Source organism: Schistocerca piceifrons, chromosome 2 (assembly GCF_021461385.2).
Source record: "Schistocerca piceifrons isolate TAMUIC-IGC-003096 chromosome 2, iqSchPice1.1, whole genome shotgun sequence".
NCBI lineage: Eukaryota > Metazoa > Arthropoda > Insecta > Orthoptera > Acrididae > Schistocerca > Schistocerca piceifrons.
Window position 1 is genome coordinate 361,142,389 of NC_060139.1, and position 20,670 is coordinate 361,163,058.

At 37.0% G+C, this 20,670-nt stretch overlaps 1 protein-coding gene across 1 annotated transcript in view; it reads left to right on the top strand.

The window, feature by feature from the left end:
* The window catches only part of LOC124776986 (xanthine dehydrogenase-like), a 437,142-nt gene that overhangs the window by 357,656 nt on the left and 58,816 nt on the right, over window positions 1-20,670 (top strand). The window contains exons 22-23 of the mRNA XM_047252231.1: window positions 704-834; window positions 15,639-15,726. Of these exons, the coding sequence (XP_047108187.1) occupies window positions 704-834; window positions 15,639-15,726 (219 nt within the window). The remainder of the gene's footprint in view (window positions 1-703; window positions 835-15,638; window positions 15,727-20,670) is intronic.

The window sequence follows — 20,670 nt, forward strand, 5'->3', positions numbered from 1 at the left end:
ACAGATCCCAGTGTAAACATTCTTAGTGATGCATAAGCACGTCAGATGGTGCAGTGCTAGTACAAATCGGTATTATCATCTGACATTTGATTAAGGCATGGATCTACTGTTTCATATAATTATTTATGCCTAAATTTTTATCATAACAAGTCAGTATTTTGCATTAAAAATAGAAATAAAAAGAAAACTGCAAAATCATGGGCAACGTTCATTCCTAAACCTCACCAGTCCTTTTCCTTCACTGCTCTTGCTTCCTCTTCAGTCCTTTTGTGAGAAGGAGCCATTGGCTCCAGAACCTTGCTAACTTTAATACCTCTTATATGTGTGTTCTCCTACCATTGTTTGGTGAATAGATTTTTTTATTCATCCAATTATATTATATTTTCAAAAATTAATTATTTTCATTGATATGGATTGCTACTCACCAGATAGGGGAGGAATTGAGACACAGACAGGCACAATAAAAAGACTACTAAACATTTAAGCTTTTGCCCAAAAGACCATCTTTGGAAGTCTGCTCTGATCTCGGTGTTCTGGGCAACTTTTCTGAACTGGCTCTAAAAGCTTGCATGCCTCAATACCTTATATATGTATGTTCTCCTATTGCCACTTGGTATATGTGTGTGTGTGTGTGTGTGTGTGTGTGTGTGTGTCTACACATTAACAAATATAATAACTGACATTAATAATAGTTATCTCATAGGCAACAATGAGAAGTTGCAATGAACTTCTTAGTCGTCTGGCTCCAGTGCGAGACAAAATGGGGAAGCCCTCTTGGAAGGAACTTATTGCTCAAGCATTTCTGGAAGGTGTTGACCTTTCTGCCAGTTACATGTAAGTGTAGTAATGTTTTTTCCATAACTTTTTCAACTATAGCTTGAATAAATTTACTTAGCGACTGACACATTGCACTGGTAAGAGGAGAGTGTTGCTTTCATGCAGTCAGCCACATCTCACTATGCTTTAGATGTAACTGCAACAAAGACAACAAACAAGCATGTGGCACTCATGAAAGAACTACAGTTGGCGGGCAGCTGGCCCCTATCACTCATCTTGCTGAAATGTCAATCACAAAGTTATTTTAATCCAAGCATCCTAGTGCTAAAACAAATAGACTTTTCCATACTGCTTGGAGTGAATTTGTTGAACACATGCATAGATATTTATAGAGATAAAATTATTATAAACTGTAACAAACAACAAAGCATGGGTTTAGGAAAGGTAAGTTTACTGTTGGAGGTAAATGTAAATGTCGTGTGACTAGGGCCTCCCGTTGGGTAGACCATTCGCTTGGTGCAAGTCATTCGATTTGATACCACTTTGGCGACTTACACATCAAACTGTTTTAAGTTAGGCTGATAGGTATGGTCAATAAAGTCACATTAAACTACACTGTAAGAAGTGAAGCACACAGAAGGGGAAGAGGAAATGAAATGAGACACCAGTGGTGGAGATGGTAATTAATGTTATTTCAGTAATTACAAAACTGAATCAAATTTACGAAGGACTGCACCCACTCTTGCCTGGGTGGATGCACTGATTCAGTTGGGTAAGGTGTCATAAAACCATTGTATCAACTCCTGAGGCAAGCTGGCCCACAACTGCTGTAACTGGTTCTTGACATCCTGGATACTGGCACTGGGACTGGTTGAAGTCCAAGCTGGTCCTACACATTTTTTATTGGGGATACAAACAGGGATCTTGGTGGCCACAGTAGTAACTCAGTATCACATAGAAAGTTCATAGAGACACATTCCATGTGTGAATGAGCTTTATAATATAGAAAACTGGCAACACAATACTGTTGCAAGAGGGGTAACACATGAGAATGAAGAATGTCAAAGGTTCACTGGTGTGCTTTTGCAGCTCTCTCACACATTACCAGCCATGGCCTGAAATCATACCTAGTGTCTCTCCACACCCTAAGACCAGGAGTAACACCAGGATGTCTCACCAAAACATTGGAAGAAAATGGTATCTCTCCACAGGTTGCCACCGTATTCACCTATGATAGTAATCTGGGGTAGTGCAGAACCATACTCTTTTGCTGAACACCATGTGACACAATAAATCAGCAATTCATGCAGCTGTTTGTGTCATAGTGTTAATGGCAGACTACACATGTTATGGTAATTCTCTGTTCTGGCTGTTGCTAGTCTTTGACCAATGGTTTGGGATGACAGGATGTTACAAAGAGTCAATAACTTGTTCTCAGATGGCAAGCACAGTGGTGAAGGAGTTGCACTGTGCTTAGTATGCAATATGGTGATGCTCCTTTGTGGTGGTCATACGTGGTCAACCAGAACATTGACAACAGGTATCCCTGCCCTCATGTTTCCATGTAGTCCACACTGAATATTGCACAATTTGTCCAGCCAGCCTAATGGAAACCCACTATGAGGGCCCTATCAAACCTTCTCAGCTACTGTTAATTCTGTCTGACAAAAGTACGCAGCATCTCTATGTTCCTCATAGTCACCACTCAACATCTGAAGCTGTTCATACCCCTTATGTACCCACCAGGCCTTGTAACAGCACTAAATGAAAACAATAATAATGCACTCTGTTGGCCATTCTGCCAGTCACAGGAAATTGCAACACTAATCATTTACATTCCTGCTGACAGGTGTGTACATGTACAGCATTACATTGACACTTGATAGTATCCCCCAGGTCAACCAGGAATTTCACCAAAAACATGAGAATTTTTTCATCTGGGAAAAATACAGGAAAAACCTAGATTTTTTTTTAGATTTCTGGGAATCTTTGATTGTTCCAGTTCTCAGTTAAATTTTTGTAATTTTAGCTAGTAAGAACTGATACTCTGACAAAGAATTGTACTTTACCCCCAAGTGCCGAATAATACTGCAGCAATAAAACATTAACGAGAGAATAACACCAAAATAAAACTTGAGTTGCAAAGAAAATTTGCTGTTTACAACACCAAAATACAGTGCACGCTCAAGCATCTGCTGACATCAAAATATGTCAAAAGGCCTTAGGACGAAAACTATGCATTATGTCATAACAACAAACTGCTTATGATGAGCATGACATCTCAACTGTTTACATTTCTAACAGAGCATGGGGAAGTATTGGAAATCGTGGTTTGAGAAGCATTACTTTCAAAGTAAATTCCTGTGTATGCAAGATGAATCATATTATGTGTGGGAATGTGTGATAAATTTCTTAAATCATGGGCATTTGACTCTCATTCAGAACTTAACACTGAGGACCATCCACTCAGAAAAATTTGGGGCCCTGAGGACCAGCTATTTATACCATTACTTAAAATTTTACTGGCACATTTGTGTTTGATATATCTTGAAGAGTAACACATGCTAAAAAGATGAAGCTCCAAGTGTAGATTTTCATATTTACTTTAGTTCTTTCAAACATTACAAATTATGCAATAACAGTGGCAAAAGTGTAATTATCCTTCAAAAAAAAGTGTGAGGTAAGTTCTTGAGCAATTTTGCATGTAATTTGTTTCTCTATGCAAAAGTTGAAGTGCTCAACAGAACATGTATTCAGCAAGGTAACCCACACAATATCTGGTGAACAGCACTGAAATTTATAGTCTTGCTTGCCAGAAATATTCAGCTGCTGCAATTTAAGCTGTGCTCTTAGGATCCTGTCTAACCCCACCCTTTGGGGAAAAAACAGCAAAAAATTTTTAACAACCAATATTACATGTGAAAGCTTAGCTTTTCTTGTAGCTACACTGTATGTATTACTTTTGAATGCATTACGGGAACAGCAGTGATCAATGTCTTATAAATAATTACTATTAAAAACAGTCTTGATCACGATTTATTTAACAAGGTGACCGGTTTTGACCACTACTGTGGTCATCTTCAGACCATTGAGTAGGAACCTCTTTCTCCAACAGAAAGAGGTTCCTACTCAATGGTCTGAAGATGACCACAGTAGTGGTCGAAACCGGTCACCTTGTTAAATAAATCGTGATCAAGACTGCTTTTAATAGTAATTACACTGTATGTATCTCAATTTAAACCATTAACGTTTCCTGATTGGGTTTGCAGTTGACTGACTACATCATGTGCCCTTGCTTTCGATATCTGCTGCAACTGGCTGGCAAGATCACATGACACGAGCTATGATTGGCTGAAAAAAAAAAAAAAAGAGTTTTTTTTTAATGGATTTTTTTCCTAAAGTGTCAGGAGGTTCTGTGCTGCTGTAAAACCTCTGCAATTCCAAAGACTTGTAAGTGTTACAACTCCAAGGGAAAGTATATTGTCACTTAACAGGGGAAAAAATATGCTTTCACCCAGGGTTTAGTGTATTTTCACCAAGGAGAAATATACTTTTAACTGAGAAATCCAGAAATTTTTTCTTTCTTGTCCACATATACACCCAGTTCTAAGGCTGGAAGTAAACTGATATCTGTATTTTCTCTGCTTTAAAATCATATTCGTATTATCAGCATATAAACTTGCAATGGCAAGATTATTATTTTATCGGCATATTAGAGATGTTTGAGTGGCAATACACTGCTGGAAAGAAATACACTCTTGAGGACAAGGTCATTTAATTGACAGCTAAGGTGACAGATAGTTCATCATTGTAGAAGTATATGATAACAAATTCAGACCAAATGAAACATGTGTCATAATTAAGAGTACCCAAACAGTTGCTTCAGTGCACAGTGTGCTCCACCTCTGGCAGCAATGGAGATGTGTATTCTTGCATGCAAATGATCATAAAGGTACTGAATGGCATACTGTGATAGATTGTCCAAAGTGTCATATGCCTTTTGTTTGAATTCAGCAATGTGTCTTGCAGGCACTGGAGAATGAGTAAGTTCCCACTTAATCATGTCCTGTACATGCTCATTTGGTGAGAGATGTGGAGATCTTGCTGGCCAGTTGTTGTACAGCATGAAAAGCAGATTGTATCACAGCAGCCATATGTGGATGTGCAGTGTTGTGCTGAAAAAGTACATTACCTTTCTGTTGAAGAAACTTCAGTAGCACAAGGATAACAGTGTCTGCAATGTAGCAGCACTTGTTACCTTATATACAGGAACACCAAATGTGACCACAAGATGTAACTTATGGCCCCACCACTCCATGAGTATATGATGGGGCCTGCATGTCATGCATGGGACCTGCATGTCATGCACAAATGCACTCTGTAATATGCAGCTCACCAGATCTATGCCAGACATATGGACAACCATCACTTGCATACAGACAGAACTTATTCTCTTCACTCAAGACAATAGAGAACCATACCACTCTAAAGTTTTTCATGACATCAGAGTGCTATGCATGGAGATGTTGTGGTGACAGTGGCAGCCTAGCTAGAGGCACACATGATCTTAATCCTACTTCAAACACATGGTTCTCTGTAGTCCCCAATAACAAAGGTGGTGCAACATGTGCTGGGATTTTGTCCCTGGATGTTTAGTCAATTACAACCGCTCATGCAGTGTCAATCTTGACATGTGTGTGTACTATGCAGACGTTAAAATCTGGTCTACAGGTGTGTAAATGTTTCACAGACCACTGTTAAAAGCAGTGACACATCACCGACATATTGTGCCCAACATGTTCAGCATCCTGCTTCTTGCAGGCCCACAATGGTGACCCCTTTCAAATGAATATAGTGTTGTACAAGAGTATGTACTTGTCATTGGGGCATGGTTGTACGCTCAAATAAATGTTGCAAATAATGTTCATCTCTAAACTCAGCACAATTATTACCAGCAGATTCAAAATGGAGGGTGCACAGGCAGGCCTCCTTAGTACCATCTGATCACAGATGACTGTGACAGATGAATCACTAACACTACATCTCCTCAATATATGTATATTATACCCTGGTGCCACAGAACACAGTCTTTAAGGGTGCTGCATTGTTTTTTCAGCAATGTAGTAACCATTAATTATCCTGATACATATAAAGTGATTTCATTTATGAGTATTCTCATTCATTAAATCACCTACTAAGTTGTGTAACATAGTAGTAGAGCTATATGCTGAGTTACAGTGTTCTGTGTTCTGTCACAGAACTGAGCACCTGAAAGTTCATAGCAGTGTAGTAAGTTTTTCGAACACAGTACCACACTGGCACTCATTGTTTATTTTATACACCAGGAAAACCCAATATCTGTACTGTGCAAACCACATTCAATGTGATTTTCATGCTCAGACATTTCACTTTCATGTTCAGACATGTGACTGCATATTCATTACAATGCAGATTCAGCATATCAGGCCAATTTCCACGGATATCATTTCATGACATTGCATTTTCATGTTTTTCAACCTCATCAGTCAGTTAATTTCATTTCAGTACATTTAATTCATTTCCTTGTGTTGGCATCAGCCATGATCTACCACTGACTCCATTCTCCCAGTGGATCTGTTTCTACACTTTCTGTGGGAGAGCATCTGGTAGTAGGGTTTGGAAGTCATAGTTGGAAACAACAGTGATAATGGCAGTTCAAGGTTAGGTCTGGACAGTGGCTCCAACAGCCTAATAGTGAAGGTGAATGGCTGAAAATAAGCAAGAAATCCAGGTTTGAGTCTAGACCTGACACAAAATTCTAATTATCATGACAATATTTTGCGACGATTTGTATACACCCATTTTTACAGGTGGGTGTCACCACTATGTATTCAAGCTTCTAAGGATTTTTACATTGAGTTTTTGACTGATTACAGATACAGCTGAATGTTTATTTTACAAAGTCAGCAGTGTTTCTAATAACCGTCTTACAAGGAACCCCTTGAGTGTGAGGTCACAAGTTCAGTCCTTAGTAAGGCTCATTTGAAAGTGTTGTGTCAAGAACTATGACAGGAAAAGTATTGGCTGCTAATGACTCACCATGTGCATCAGGAGGGCAACAGAAAATGAGTGTTGGGAGTTTGCAGTGATCAACCTTCTATGAGATGTGTGTGTTACACTTCACAAAATGGACTTCATTGGCATTCAAGAAATATCCAAAACAACCCATTAACTTGCATCACATACACTGAATGAAAAATGATGTGCCACAGTGATCAGAAAGGTATGCAACATCAAGATTGAAGATGAACTCTTTGGGATTTACAAACCATGCAGGATGTTCAGCTAGGTATCCACTCTTAAAGAATGCATATAGAATCATATTTGTGTAACAGGGCGATGAAAATTGATGAAATGTGATGGCGTGCAGCCGAATACAAAACAGTCCATTGGGGAGCTTATTGTGAAACTGGCTATCCTTTAAGTCATAGCTGAAGATAGTGCAATAAGATGTGTTTTAGGCACAGAAAAAACAAACATTCAGACCAGGAATCAAGTAAAAGCAAGTTATTTTGACCAGATATATGCAAAAAACAGCGCTCATATTGTAGCTGTAGTTCTCTTGCTTGCTGTGATGTAAATATTCCCTATGCCCTTGCAAGATCATGTTCATGAGAAAGAATCGTAGGGGACAGATCACCTCCAACTTCTCACAGCACAATAAATAACTTTCCTACCAATTTACCATCCAGATTAACGATCAGTATAATTATATACAAATGCATTAAGGCATTGATGTTTGTTGATCGTGATGCAACTCTCTTGGTACCTCTAATTTCTAGGGTTCATTTCATGAGCATTTCCTCTTTAAATCCTGATTGGTTAGAGTTGAAAACAAATTCCTTACTGAATGATGGAATAAGTTTGTTTCTCTCATCAACAAATTTTCAAGCTGAATCCACAGTTTGCTGTGCATCATCAAGTTGACAATTCATTTGAAATTTCATTATCTTATGCTTCCAGTTCTGTAGCACTGTTTAGAGGTATGCAGTCATCTACTGCTAGCCTTAAAATCACTGTAACCTATGTTGTGCACAATTTGATGTACAAATGTAATAAGTCACTATCATGCACATCCTGTGAATTGTATCAAGCATCCTTGAAACACTCAGACACCAGTTTTTCTTATGCACTATGTGGTGATATTGCTGCAGACTTATTCAAAATCTATTCATAATTTTTTTTACTATGCTGTGGATGATCAACCATGTACATAATTATGTTTAGTACCTGCTCTTTGGACAACAACTGTTCTTTACTGTATTTCACTGGAGATGGGATTTGTGAGTCCCTGTCTGACAAGGATGGTGAATAACATGGCTCAACATCTGTTTCCATATCACTTTCACTTGTTAAGCATGTATTGTCGGCACTGTACTCCTCAAGTAAATTGTCCACACCAAGTCCATTGTCCACACAGTCGAGTGTATATGACACCACACATTCCACTGACACTAACATTTCATCTGTCACTTCTTTCTCACTCTGTGAAATTCCTTGTGTTCCTTTCTGACAAAGTCTCAGCTTTGGCAACTGTTGTTGTAGATGAAATACTCTGTGAAATTCCTTGCATTCCTTTCTGATGAAGTGACAACTGTGGGAACTGTTGCTGAAGATGAAATGCAATGTTTGCTTTTTTTATCATTGCTATTTCTCTGCTTTGTATCAACACCACTAGTACTGTAGCATTGTTGTGAGTTACTTGTTGACTAAGTATTTCAACTACCTGCCCCCTGTTGCCATTAGTAGCCAATATTGTTGTTGCATGATAGACAATATGTTGGGTACCAAATGCTGTAAACGTCATAGAGGTTTTGTGACCTCGCGCTCAAGGGGTACCTTGTTAGAAACGCTATGATAGAAAAACAGTTTCTAGTTTACTAATGAGTTTGTTATCTCCTTGGAGGTTGTTGTATTTAAACTAATTTCTGTTGATGGAGTAAACAGTGTTTGCTAGAGTAAATCTAATGCATCTGTATTACATTGTTTACTAGCACGTGCAATGATTGTTGTCATTGTGAGAAAAGAACTGTGCATAAATAACACTCTTGCTAGTGTATTACTGATGAAAATTGGGGAGCCATGTTTGGGCCCCAGTATGGCACTAACCTTTTCTTGTCATAAATGTTGATCATAACTAAACAGAAGAAAAATATCATCTCAGTGTTTTATGTATCTGTTGAATTTCAGTGATTTCCAAGTGATTTTTGATAACACATCTGGTGTTATACCACCTGCTCTTTCATTGTCCTGTATTTTATAAGTTTATCATTTTATTTATAAAGCTTATATGTTTTCATGGAAGATACTAAATGGATGTTCTTTTAGGTGCTTAGGTTTGAAACTGTTTGTACTCTGCTGCTCCATCTTTAGAAAAATTACTCTAAAATATTTTGTGAAAATACTGGAAATCCCTGGGGTGAGATGTGTAATAGTTTATGCAGTCTGCATGTTTCTTATTCTTGGTTGCACAAGTAGCCACCTACCATCACCATGGAGATGAAAATCGTGATGCATGTGATGAGACTAAATGAGGGCCACTGCATCAGTCACATCCATGCATGAATCTCCCTCTCACCTGAGCATTTTGTCAAACTTCTCTTAATTTGTTGACATGTATGGTTTTGTTTTCATTATCACCCTGATAATTTAGTGTTGGTGGTGACCTGCAGCTGATCATGTTACTTCCATCGGTATTTTAAGCATGATGAAAGCTCACCGGACACCACATAGCTATTCTGAGAACTAAGTATCATACAAAAAAGTATATTAATGCATTAGAACTTGATAACAAAAGAAAAATTCACTTGAGAAAACAATAAAATTATGAGACAGAATTGATGATTCATACTTTCGTTGAAGAGACAAAACTTTTAGTATTCCAAACAGACACATATAAAAGTACACAAAAGTATCTGAGCTTTTGGAATTGTTAGTCTCATCCACCTGGAAATCTCAGGTGTGGGATGTCTACTGATTTGTTCAGACTGGGTGTTTCTTGTTGTTGGTAAAGAAGTAGATTTCTTCCTTTTTAACCTGTCTGCCTTTCCTTATCAAGGTAGGAACTAATAGTTTCAAAAAGGTAGAATACTCTTCTATACTTTTATATATGCCTCTTGGTAGTACTAAAATTTTTACCTCCTGAAGGCAAGTACTTGATTTGCCTATTATTCTCTCTGCTTTGTTCTTCTGTTCTTTTAATTCAACAAAAACATTGGCCAGGTTTCCATGACATCCAGCCAGCACTAACAAAAACAAAAATGGGTGTAATGTGTTGAACTTTGTGTGGAATACTAGACCAGCATTTCACAAATCCTGTGTTGTGACACATTGGTGTGTCATGAATATATGTTCAGGTGAGTCATGAATACATGGCAGGTGTGTCACAAATAAGTGTGAGGTGCGTACATTATGTTTAAGTTCATATATTCCTATTGAAGAGTCTTATGTAATAAATTTTTAAAATTTATGTCTCATAGTTCTTCCATAATTGTAAAAAAATGTTTGGACTTGGTGTGTTTGCTTTTTTGCATCTAGGAAAAACATCACACATAGGGAAGTTGCAGACATTTGAAACATACTTTGGTGTGTTCCAAAGGAAAGAAGGTTGAGAAACTTGGTACTAGATCATAACCATGGGACTTGATAAGGTCTAAACTATAGTTTTAGGAATCAAATTTAAGTGAAGCTTCAGTCAAGAGTATTAAGATGATATGTTACCAGTTATCATGTTGCATCCTGTTGGCTATGATATTTTATCTTAACTTACTGTGCAGGACAAAAACAACTGTCACAGTGCTTAACTTCATTTTTTGTTGTTGCTAGACTGACTGGATGTCATGGAAACATGGTCAGTGTTTTTTTTTTAATAGCAAGAATAGAAGATCAAGTAAATTTCCTAGTATCTTGTTTACCCCATTTTAGATGTTGATTGATTTTTACTTGATTACCTCATGTACAGAGCACGTACTTGTAATAAAGAACAAGTCAACTTAATTTAACATCTTAAAATATTTAGCCTACATCATCATCATAACTTTTCAGCTGTATTAGCAAGTCCTTTAAATCTCTATTTCCTGTCATCCATTACATCCTTCTTAATGTGGCTGTACATGCTGTCATATATACATTGTCTGGAATCTGAAATCTCTTCCTCCCTCACCTTCTCCTCCTTCCTACATGCTCCTTTCAGGTTGTTCGTGTAAGCTCTTCCTCCTTTCTTAATATATGTCCAATCCAGTTTTGTTTCCTTCATTTCATTACATTCAGTTATTGATATGCTCTCCCACTTCTCTCAGTACCTCCTCATTTTTCACTCTGCCCATCCAATTTATTCTTCCCATCCTCCACTATCTCCACATCTCAAAAGCCTCCAGCCTTGCTCTACCTTTCTTTTCCAGTGTCTATATTTCAGTGCCATACAGGGGGGCACTCCATACAAAGTATTATGTTAGTCTTTCTTTCAAATCTTTGTCCTTATTGCTGCAAAATATTTACCGTCTCTTACAAAATGCCTCTTTTGTCTTGGCTATCCCGGTTTTAATTTCTGTGCTGATCTTCCAGTGGTTTCTATCCTGCTTCTGGAGGTATTTAAAGCTTTGGATACATTCTAATATTTCTGTATTCAGCATTATCTTTACTTTTTAATTTCTTTCTAGAGTTATTATTTTTGTTTTCATTCCATAAACATTTCCTTAATCTTCAATGCAATACCACTGTATCGTGTAATGGTTTGTCGTCTGTTGTAATAAGACCATGTCATCTGCAAACCTCAAACACCATATTCTTCTGTGTCCACTTTTTACCCTCTTGTCTTAGCCTAGATATTACAATATGAAGCATCAAATTAGCAATAGTGATAGTAATGTTGCGTACACTTTTTTGTCAATCTATATTTAGGTTAAGCAGCATGTCCCAGTTTTAATTTCAAATAAGAATACTGCGTGGTTAAGAGACATCTGTTGATTTATTGCCTTCATATCACTTAATTGATACCTATTTTTCATTATTGGCAATCACAGTAATAATGGCTTGCCATAGTTCAATAAAGCAAACTTAAACTTCACTTCAAAAAGATTTTGTAAGCAAATTGTTACATCAACACATAATTATACTTTCAGTTTTCATGAGACAGACTCATTTGAAGCAACTTCCAGACATAAAATTATGAAATACAAAGTGCTCAACATGGCAGTATGTACCAACAACTAACGTTTGCTAACAACTGCTACAGCATAAAGCCTCCTACTACTGTGTACAACACATCTCTTTTTGGTGCGCACTCTTGACCAAAGACAGTGTTACATCAGAGTGGTTTCACAAGATAGGAACTTAATCTGTGATTTACATTGAATGTGATCAAAATAGAAACTCAGGTATTACTGTAAAATGCAATTTTACATAGTGGTCAAAATTATGTTTTTATTTATTTTTGTTTGTATATGATGTATAACATAAGGATAATTACTTTTCCACGATATTCTAGCCCTTCAATTTGGATACAGAAAATGTTATTGTTGATTTTAAATGAATTAAGAAACAGCAACAGCCACAAAGTACATCATTGTCCTGAGTAATTAAACAAAATTTATTACTGCACTATTCTAGACCAAAGTGGCATCAAAATATTCAAAAGAAAAGTAGAATTGAGAGATTCAATTTAGATTAAACAGCATAAATCTTATTTCTTGACACACTTGAGAATTTATCACATTGTACGTTTTCAGTGGCAACACTGGATAGCTGTCACATGTTTAGTTAATCAAGTCACATCATATTTTTTTTTGGTTTTCTAAGAAGTTTTCTAGAGGTATCCAATGAATCATTCCCACCAGAGATCTGGCACATAAAAGTTAAAAGTACTCCAGGCTTAAAAGTATCTAGTGTTCGAAACGAGTGGTACATAAAGAAATGAAACACAATAAAACCCTGAATTTGTTAACTGTGTGACATTATAAAGTTGTATTTAAAAGTACTGTTAAAGCTGCCAAATGAATGTCAAATGATAAGTTCACTTTAGGACATAAGAATATATCTAAAGTAGTGTGGTCTCTTATGAAATCAGATTTAGGTACAACAGTTAACCACCGGGAATTCAAAAATCAAGCAAAACAATGATACTATTTCTAGCCCGTCTCAAATAGGTCATGTTTTAATAAGTTTCTCATAAATGTAACAAAATGTTATGTAAATGTGACTACTTATCAAAACAGTGTGAATATTTTTGGCCTGGACCAGAATAGTGACCCCCTTGTGAGTTCTCAGCCAAAGATGTAAAAAATGCTACTTTGTCCTTAGAAAATAAAAATGCTGCAGGGTGGGATTAAATACCCACCAAAATAATTAAATTTGTATATTATAAAATAGCACACCTCTGTCATTAATAATCAGTCAGTCATTTGAGGAAGCCAGCTTCCCTGATGTGCTTGAGTATGCAGAGGTAAAACCACTGCACAAAAAAGGATAAGGAGAGGATAGGGAAATTACCGCCCATCTCTATCCTCCCAGTGCTATCCAAAGTATTTGAAAAAACAGCTGCAGTCCAGATCACAAATTTTATTGTGAAACATGGTGTCATTCTTAAAAACAAGTATGGGTTCCAAAAAGGAAAAGCACCTTGAGTGCTATCAATGAAATCATTGAAAAAATCTGCTCATTACTAGACAAAAGCAATAAAGTAGCAGGTATCTTCCGCAACCTTACAAAGGCATTTGTTTCTGTGAATCACTCCATGCTGCTTCATAAACTAGGCAGATATGGCATCAGACAAAATGCTCTGAAGTGCCTCAGGTCTTATCTGACAAACAAGAAGCAAAGGGTAATCATAGCATCTAATACCATAAATTATGCATCTCAGTGGGATACAATATCACAAACAGTCCCTCAAGGCTCAATCTTAGGGCCACTGTTGTTTCTCTTTTACATGAATGATGTACCAGTCATGTTTTCTGATGATACTTCAGTGCTCCTTGAAAAACAAAATGTGGGAGAAATTCTGGATGATGTTATAAACACGCTAAACAACCTAGGTAAAAGGTTTCAAAAAAATGGCCTTAAATTTAACGTTTCAAATACCTTGTTTACACAATTTATAACCAGACAATCAAAAATCAGTGATGTCTGTATTGTACATAAAAATCAAGTCGTGGACAAAGCTCAGTCCATGAAATTTGTGGGACTAAAATTGGACAAAAATCTAAGCTGGCAAGCACATATCTATTATTTAACTACAGAACTAAACAGCCTTACCTTTGCAATGGATATACTATCTGGTATAACAGATATAAGCTGCAGAAAAGTGGTGTACCACTGTTACTTTGAATCCAAAATTAGATGTGGTTTAAATTTTGGGGAAATTCAAGCTACATGTCACGAATTCTGCTACTTTAAACAGCAATTGTTAGAAAAATGTGTGCTGCCCCTCCAAGAACATCCTGCCGCCCATTATTAAAGAACCTAAAAGTATTACCTATCCTTACATTGTATATATTTGAAATTATCATCTTATTGTATAGTATCCCTGAGGTAATGGAAGAAAACTATTTCAAACATAAATACAACACTAGACACAAAGAAAATTTCCTGCTTCCACAACATCACTTAAAACTCTACCAACAGACACCCTGTACGTGGGAATGAAAAGTTACGATTAACTCAAGGGTAGAGATTTATTGAGCATGGAGATAGGTTCACTGAAGAGAAAACTATATGATCTCCTGGTGGAAAAATGCTACTATTCAACTGAGGAATTTATGAATGATGAAATCATCATTTGAATAGTGCAACTGTTTAAGATTATAGCATTGTGTATAATATTGTGCACGTATATAAAGATAATGTACTGTTACATCACAAGAAAAACAGTTTAATAATATTATTATGTCTAATATCAACCTGTACTGGTAAAAAGTAGTATTAGAGAATTACGTAAATATGTATATCATAAGGCTAAAATTGATGTGTCTCCTGTACAGCATGATTGGATGATCTGTATGTTATGAGATGAATAAAATACATATATATGTGTGTTATGTGTCAACAGCCAATTTATTTCAGTGCTGTAAAGGGAAAAGTTGAAGTTGTTTACTCATTAGTGCATTCCAGCATGGGAATTTCATTTTGTTTTCTTGGAAAGTTATCAGTGGAGATGTTTCACCACAACCTTCATCTGACTAGTGGATATTGTGTCAAATACATAAGTGTGTGACATGGGTGGCTGTACCAAATGATTGTGTGTCACAGTGTTTTGTTTACATGACTATAACAAGTAGGAAATGAAAGGAAAGGTGATGAAGGAATGCATTACTGGGGCATGGCCTATTACTTTGGAAAACTATAGCTTTACTTAACTTCCTCATCTGGTAGATTTTTGGTAGGGCAGAAAGAGTGGTTTGGAATCCAAGCCAGGACGTTGGTTCAAATTCTACTGAGCAGTAATGGTGCATGCTCACTGGGAAATGTGGCACATTGGACTCACATTCAGGAGGATGATGATTCAAATCTGCATGCGGCCATTCTGATTTAGGGTTTCCATAATTTCCCTAAATCACACCAAGAAAATGCTGGGTTGGCTTTATTTGCTTATGTGCCCCTTGCTGACAAAATTTTGGTCACTAAAATTATTCCATTAGCAGGAGCTGAACAGCTACTTCTGTCGTATGATGTAATTTAATGATCTCAGCTATATAGGTAGATACAATCAAACTACCTACATTGTATTTTTTTGTGGATGACTGTTGCGATGACTTGGTTCAAGTAAATAAATGAAACCTCTATTTATTTGGAATATGAATTGATACTAACAAAATCTCATTTACTCTCAGGTACACCCCTAAAGATCTGAAACCTTATTTCATATATGGAGCAACAGCAGCTGAAGTTGAAGTTGATGTACTAACAGGTCAGCAACAGGTACACACAGCTCATATTAATCTGTACTATTTAAAATAAAATGAACTAAATGTTGTAGATTTATAGGTGGAGGTTTTCAAGATGTGTCAGTGCAACAAAATGTTCTTTTCGGTTCTAACTGCAACGCTCTGTAGGTGTTAATGACATTACGGGAAGATGAGTGGAGAGAATATGATTCATGAAATATCATGGACCTGCTACAGTTTGGCACAGACTTTATTCTACTAAATATACCTGTAAACATATGCCCAGTCTTTAATCCCCTAATACATTTAAGGAGTTAATAGATTTACTTTAGTGGACATAATGGTCATTGTCACTGCTACTGAGTGCAATATTATTGTAAGCTGATTATATTCAACAGCATATTTCTTATTTTTGGTGGTGTGACCACATTGAGAAGCTGATTACCTGACACTCTTGACTCCAAACAGCAATGTTGCCTCAGCTGTTAAGACAAAATCATGGATATGAACACTAAGTTCCATATTCCATCTTCATGCCTCAGTTTGGCTCATTGTCCTAGTGTTCACATCCATTGCAGCTGATGGTGCTCAAAGATATACTCTCCTTTCACTCAGTCTCAGTGGAAAAATTGTTTTGCTGCTAACCCCTCTGAGCAAAACTAACCAAAAGCTGGCATTGCACCATGCCTCTCCCAGTTCATACCTCCATCCAAACAGCACATGGTCACCTTCCAGGAGTTACTGCAATCCTAGCCTCACCCTCTTTTCCTATGACCCTTGCCAAGAACACAGATCTCTTGGTGGAGGATATATCACCTATTCACAACTTTAAAATAGACCCTGATTTGGTAATCCTTCCATCAGGAAAAGGTTCCATATGTGATTGTGAACCACAGTGGTTAACTGACAGGGGTTATCTGATAACTGACTCACTCCTTCATAAAGAATCCTGTTAAAGTCAACATAACCCAAGGCCCATTCAAGAACATCTCCTCCTGAATCAGCTTCCTCCTTACACCTACTACCTCCGTACAACCATATTCTGCATGCCTCACAAAATACATAAACACAATCACAATGTTTGCTGAAGCTGGCCACTGTGAATCATATCTGTTAGCTGTCATCTCTAATCAATTGCTTGCGCCATAACTTGCCATATCTGAGGAGTTGTCATGTCCCAACATCCCTACTTCATTATCGTCTGTATCCCTGCTCATCAGTGTTGACACCACCTCCTTCTACACCAATATCCCACATATCCTCCTACATCCTACTGATTCCAAGTCTGCCACCCCTTTACTGTTTCTACTTGGAGGGGAAGATGTACAAACGAATTCATGATGCAGCCTTGGGTACCTGTATGGCACCCTCATATTTTTGCCATCTTGAACACATTTTATTAGCCACCCATGATTCTTGTCCTACTTTATGTTGTAGGTTCGCTGATGATATCCTCATGATCTGGCCCATAGCCAAGACACAGGATCCTCATTCCTCAATAGGCTGAACATTTTTTCTCCTATTGTGACATTTTCCTTCTTTCTTTCCTCGTTGATTGTCCTCAGTGTCGACGTACTGCGTTGCTATATTGGCTGAAAAATGGGAGTGGAAGTTCAACACTGACTTATTTAAATGATGTAGCTGACAGGTACACATTTGCATTTCACAGTTCTGTACTTTCACTGTTCACAATTCCCTAATATACACATTTAATGGCCAGTGCACTGTTGTTTAACATACGATAAGCCTTATTATTAATTTGCAGGCAAACTTCCACATATGAGGGGTGTTTGAAAATTCCTTGCAAAAATAAAAACTACTTATGTGTTTGGGGTAAACCTTTTTTATTTTTTGACATAGTCTCCTTTTAGACTTATACACTTCATCCAACACTGTTCTAATTTGTTGATCCTTTCTGAATAATAGGAATGTCCAAGTCTGCAAAATAGCTATTAGTTGCTGCAATCACCTCCTCATTTGAATAAAATCTTTGTCCTGCCAGCCATTTCATCAAATTGGAGAACAAATAATAGTCCAAGGGAGCCAAGTCTGGAGAATAGGGGGTATGTGAAACAATTTGGAATCCTATTCCCATTAATTTTGCGACCACAACTCCAGAGGTGTGTGCTGGTGCATTGTCATAATGGAAAAGGACTTTTCTGCAGTCCAGTTGTCGGCATTTTTCTTGCAGCTCGGTTTTCAAACGGTCCATTAACAGTGAATAATATGCACCTGTAATAGTTTTACCCTTTTCCAGATAGTCAATTAGGATTATCCCTTACTAATCCCAAAAGGCAGTTGCCATAACCTTTCTGGCTGAAAGAATGGTCTTTGCCTTTTTTGGTGCAGATTCTCCCTTGGTAACCCATTGTTTAGATTGTTGTTTGGTCTCAGGAGTATAGTAATGTATCATTGTTTCATCCACAGTGACAAAATGATGCTTAAGTCCTGCGGATTCTTCCTGAACAGCTGCAAACAATCCTTGCAACACTTCACACGATTCCGTTTTTGGTCAAGTATGAGCAATCGCGGAACCCGTCTTGCGGATAGCTTTCTCATGTCCAAATGTTTATGCAAAATACTATGTAACCGTTCATTTGAGATGCCCACAGCACTAGCAATCTCACACACCTTAACTCTTCTCTCATCCATCACCATATCATGGATTTTATCAATGATTTCTAGAGTCGTAACCTCCACAGGGCGTCCAGAACGTTCAGCATCACTTGTGCCCATATGGTCACTCTGAAAATTTTGAAACCACTATTGTAATCGAAGGTGTAGAGTCACCGTAATGTTCATCAAGCTTCTCTTTAGTCTCCTGAGGCATTTGGTATTTCGTAAAGTAATGTTTAATCACTGCACAAAATTCTTTTTCATCCATTTTTTGACAATCACTTAACTTCCTTGATTCACACAAATGCCAAACACAAAGAAATGGAACCACACGACTGCTACGGTCACAGGTTTGAATCCTGCCTCAGGCATGGATGTGTGTGATGTCCTTAGGTTAGTTAGGTTTAAGTAGTTCTAAGTTCTAGGGGACTGATGACCTCAGAAGTTAAGTCCCATAATGCTTAGAGACATTTGAACCACAAAGAAATAGACCAATATGGCTGAAACTTGGTGTGCATTCTTTCCAAAGATGCTACTAACTAAACATGACCTCGATACACGCCGGTTATGCCATCTCTCGGACTTTGCACGGACTTTTCAAACACCTCTTGTACTGCTACAATAGATTATTGTTGAACATCTACGAGCAGTAAAAACCTGACCAATATGGCTGAAACTTGGTGTGCACTCTTTCCAAAGATGATACTAACTAAACATGACCTCAATACACCCCGGTTATGCCATCTCTTGGACTTTGCTCGGACTTTTCAAACACCTCTTGTATTGCTACAATAGATTACTGTTGAACATCTACGAGCAGTAAAAACCCGACCATACATTTCACAGTCTTTCAGATAAATTGAACATACACTGTCATTGCTTTAACACATGGCCTATTGGTGTAACACTTGTTTCACAGTTAAGCTGATGTATCATTGTTGATCTAACTTCCACGTCTGAAACTCGGACATGCGCTGACTGACTCAGGACCAAAAATTGGGCCCTTCTGTATTATCACAATATTAGGTACTGAAACTACACATTGTTTGATGTTAAATTTACAAGAATAACAATTAAAGCTTAACTCATTAAGTAAACTGAATACATAAACAAATTCTGCCTTTTTAACAGTTTCTTCTACTACAAGAGTTAGGCTGAATTATTTGTTTATATGATGAAATTAACAGATATCATTAGGCAAACAATACTTTTGACAAAACTGTTAATTACTTTGGAATTAATTAAGGGCTGGCTTTGCTAACATGTTTTTGAATAGAGCCAAATAGGTACTTAAAGAATGCTAGTGTTTCATCTTCCAAACATTTATAATTATTATAGAATTTATATTTGTTTATTAGTCAACAATAGAATTTAAGTTACGAGACAATTACTGATTTCGCCCCATAATGAAAGATACTAACTAGGAATAGTCAAAATAAATTTAAAAATCAATTACATTCATAAAACTAAGCACAAAATTAGATCTTGTGTTATACTCTTTAAAACTGAGGGCCAACCTTTCTCTTTTATGAAAATGCAGATTATACTCACTTATGTTAATGGTAATTAGTCAGACATGAAAAAATGAATTTTAAGGAGGCAAATGGCAAAATAAGAGGGGAAGTAAAAATTATCCCAGCTTGCTTCGCCACAACATTAGTTCACTCTGAACTTTTAGCTACAACAGTGTTACATGGTTAAAAATATACGTAGAACTTTAACTTTCATAGATGTTATCTGCACTCGACTTAGTTTTTACATGTGAGCTTTTGACACATGGCTCCAAACTGTAAGTATGTTACATAGTTATGTGCCAGTTGCTTCCTTTGACATGAGAAGTTATTATGATTGGGTCCCACAAACGCTTTTGACATGGTTGTTATGGGGTTGTCATGGAGGTTTTAACTGTTATTAGCTGACCTGAGACTGGCAGTTTTGGCATGGGTGGGCTATTTGAAGATTGGTGTACAGATATTTGTTGATCTCGGGATCTGTATAATGTTCTGAAAACTGGCTATATTAGATTTTGCTGTTTTGAATGAATTGTAAACTCAACAGTTGTTTGGTTTGTGGAATATGTGGAAGGTTATTAAATTAGAAAAGTATACACAACTATCTTACGCTACTGCACTGGGAGTACCCTAAGTACAAGCATGGCTTCCATCTTGAAATTTCTTTTTCATTGTGTTAAATTATGCAAAGTCTTAATTAATGGCTTAATTAATTATTAGCTGTTGCCATCTGATTTGGAAAAAAATATGGCAACAAAAGTACAGTGTAAAAGTTCAGAATCTAGCAAACATTAGTGCAAAATATGGCATGGAAGATGTAGTTACTAATAAACATCAGTGTTAATTATCTT